Genomic DNA, 1,635 nt, shown 5'->3' with positions numbered 1-1,635 from the left:
TGGCATGTGGTGCTGGGGATCGAACCGCGGTCCCTGTGCTTTGCTAAGCTTGTTCTAAGTAGGTGCTTTAGACCACTGAGCCATCTCACCAGCCCCTGCTTATTGTATTTTAACAGCAGACTTACAGGAACAGCACAGAAAGACAGACAACATTAAAAACGTGTACTAGCATGGAAGACAACTCAGAACAGTGTGGAAGACAACTCAAAACAGTGTGGCGGCTGGATGGAAGCCACTGAATGATCCAAATGCGACAAACACTGTTTAGTTGCTGTCGATAAGAAATTTACTTGTTTTACAAAAATCCAAATGCTGGCATCAGAAGCGTTTAACAGATTTTTATTTGTAATTGTTATGAAGTTGAGGTGTAGAAGCTTGTTCACTGAAACATTTTGACTTGCATTAATACTTTACATCCCGCATGAAGATAAAAATTCACACACAAATGAAAATGGAGAAACTGCCAATACCTGATTTCTGCCCCCTATTTTCTACTCATAATCATATACTTAGGTCCCTTTTGACCCCATGGGAAAAAAACAAATACAAAAACAAAAAGCCTAACATTCAAAACTAGCAATAACAGAAAGAGGAAAAAAAATTTTTTTTTGAAAATCAAATGTCTCCCACCATATTGGACTCTTATGCACGTTCTCCACGTATGCGGCGTGCTAGTTGCATATCTTTTGGCATAATTGTGACACGTTTGGCGTGGATGGCACACAAGTTGGTATCTTCAAACAGGCCAACCAGATAGGCCTCACTTGCCTCCTGCAGAGCACCGATCGCTGCGCTCTGGAAGCGCAGATCTGCTTTGAAGTCCTGAGTAATTTCTCGAACCAGACGCTGGAAAGGAAGCTTGCGAATCAGCAGTTCAGTGGACTTCTGATAACGCCTAATCTCACGGAGTGCCACAGTCCCCGGCTTGTAATGATGAGGTTTCTTCACCCCTCCAGTAGAGGGCGCATGCTTACGAGCGGCTTTTGTAGCCAGTGGTTTCCTGGGCGCTTTCCCACCGGTGGATTTGTAGGCAGTCTGCTTGGTACGAGCCATGGCACAGGGACCTCCTTACCCTCTTCTCCTTTGGATGGAGCTCGGGCGAGCGAGAGATGGCGCTGGTGTCAGAGAACGACGGGAGCTCGGCGGCGGCTGCGAACACAATTGAGTTGTTTTATTATTTTTATTAGTCCCTGCTTCAGCGCACAGTGCTTATATTCCTGTGTAGAGTTGCCACATTTACATAATAGATAGACTAGATCTTGATTCCTTTTTTATCCCCTCCCTCTCCCTCTTTCCATCTCTGGATCTCCTTCCCATTCGAGAGAGATCTATGCCATGGCTGTATCTAGGTGTCCCCCTAAGGCCTCGTTGCAGCCTTAGGTGTGGATTCTTCAGAGGGGGCTGGGTCTACGATGTGTAACCCTGGGACTAATCCAAGGTGTGATGCTAGGCTCAAGGGTGCTAGGATCAAGGGTGTGAGTCCTACCTGCCCTAAGTGGTCTGGGTAAGATATAAGGGGCAGAAAGACATAATCCTCAGCACTCAGAAGGCTGAGGCAGGAGGATCAGCATGAATTTGAGGTCAAGTTGGACTATACAGTGAGTCCAAGGCCAGCCTACGCTACATAGTGACACC

The 1,635-nt window shown here is 46.4% G+C and overlaps 1 protein-coding gene across 1 annotated transcript; it reads right to left on the bottom strand.

The window, feature by feature from the left end:
• Positions 1-642: 642 nt before the first annotated feature.
• On the bottom strand, positions 643-1,053 carry LOC101563705 (histone H3.3-like). Its single transcript, XM_004624779.1, has one exon. It carries the CDS (start codon positions 1,051-1,053, stop codon positions 643-645), a length of 411 nt encoding a protein of 136 aa, XP_004624836.1.
• Between the last annotated feature and the right edge of the window lie 582 nt (positions 1,054-1,635).

The sequence above is a fragment of the Octodon degus genome, unplaced genomic scaffold (assembly GCF_000260255.1).
Source record: "Octodon degus isolate 3935 unplaced genomic scaffold, OctDeg1.0 scaffold00007, whole genome shotgun sequence".
Classification (NCBI taxonomy): domain Eukaryota; kingdom Metazoa; phylum Chordata; class Mammalia; order Rodentia; family Octodontidae; genus Octodon; species Octodon degus.
This window is presented reverse-complemented; position numbering and strand designations above follow the sequence as displayed.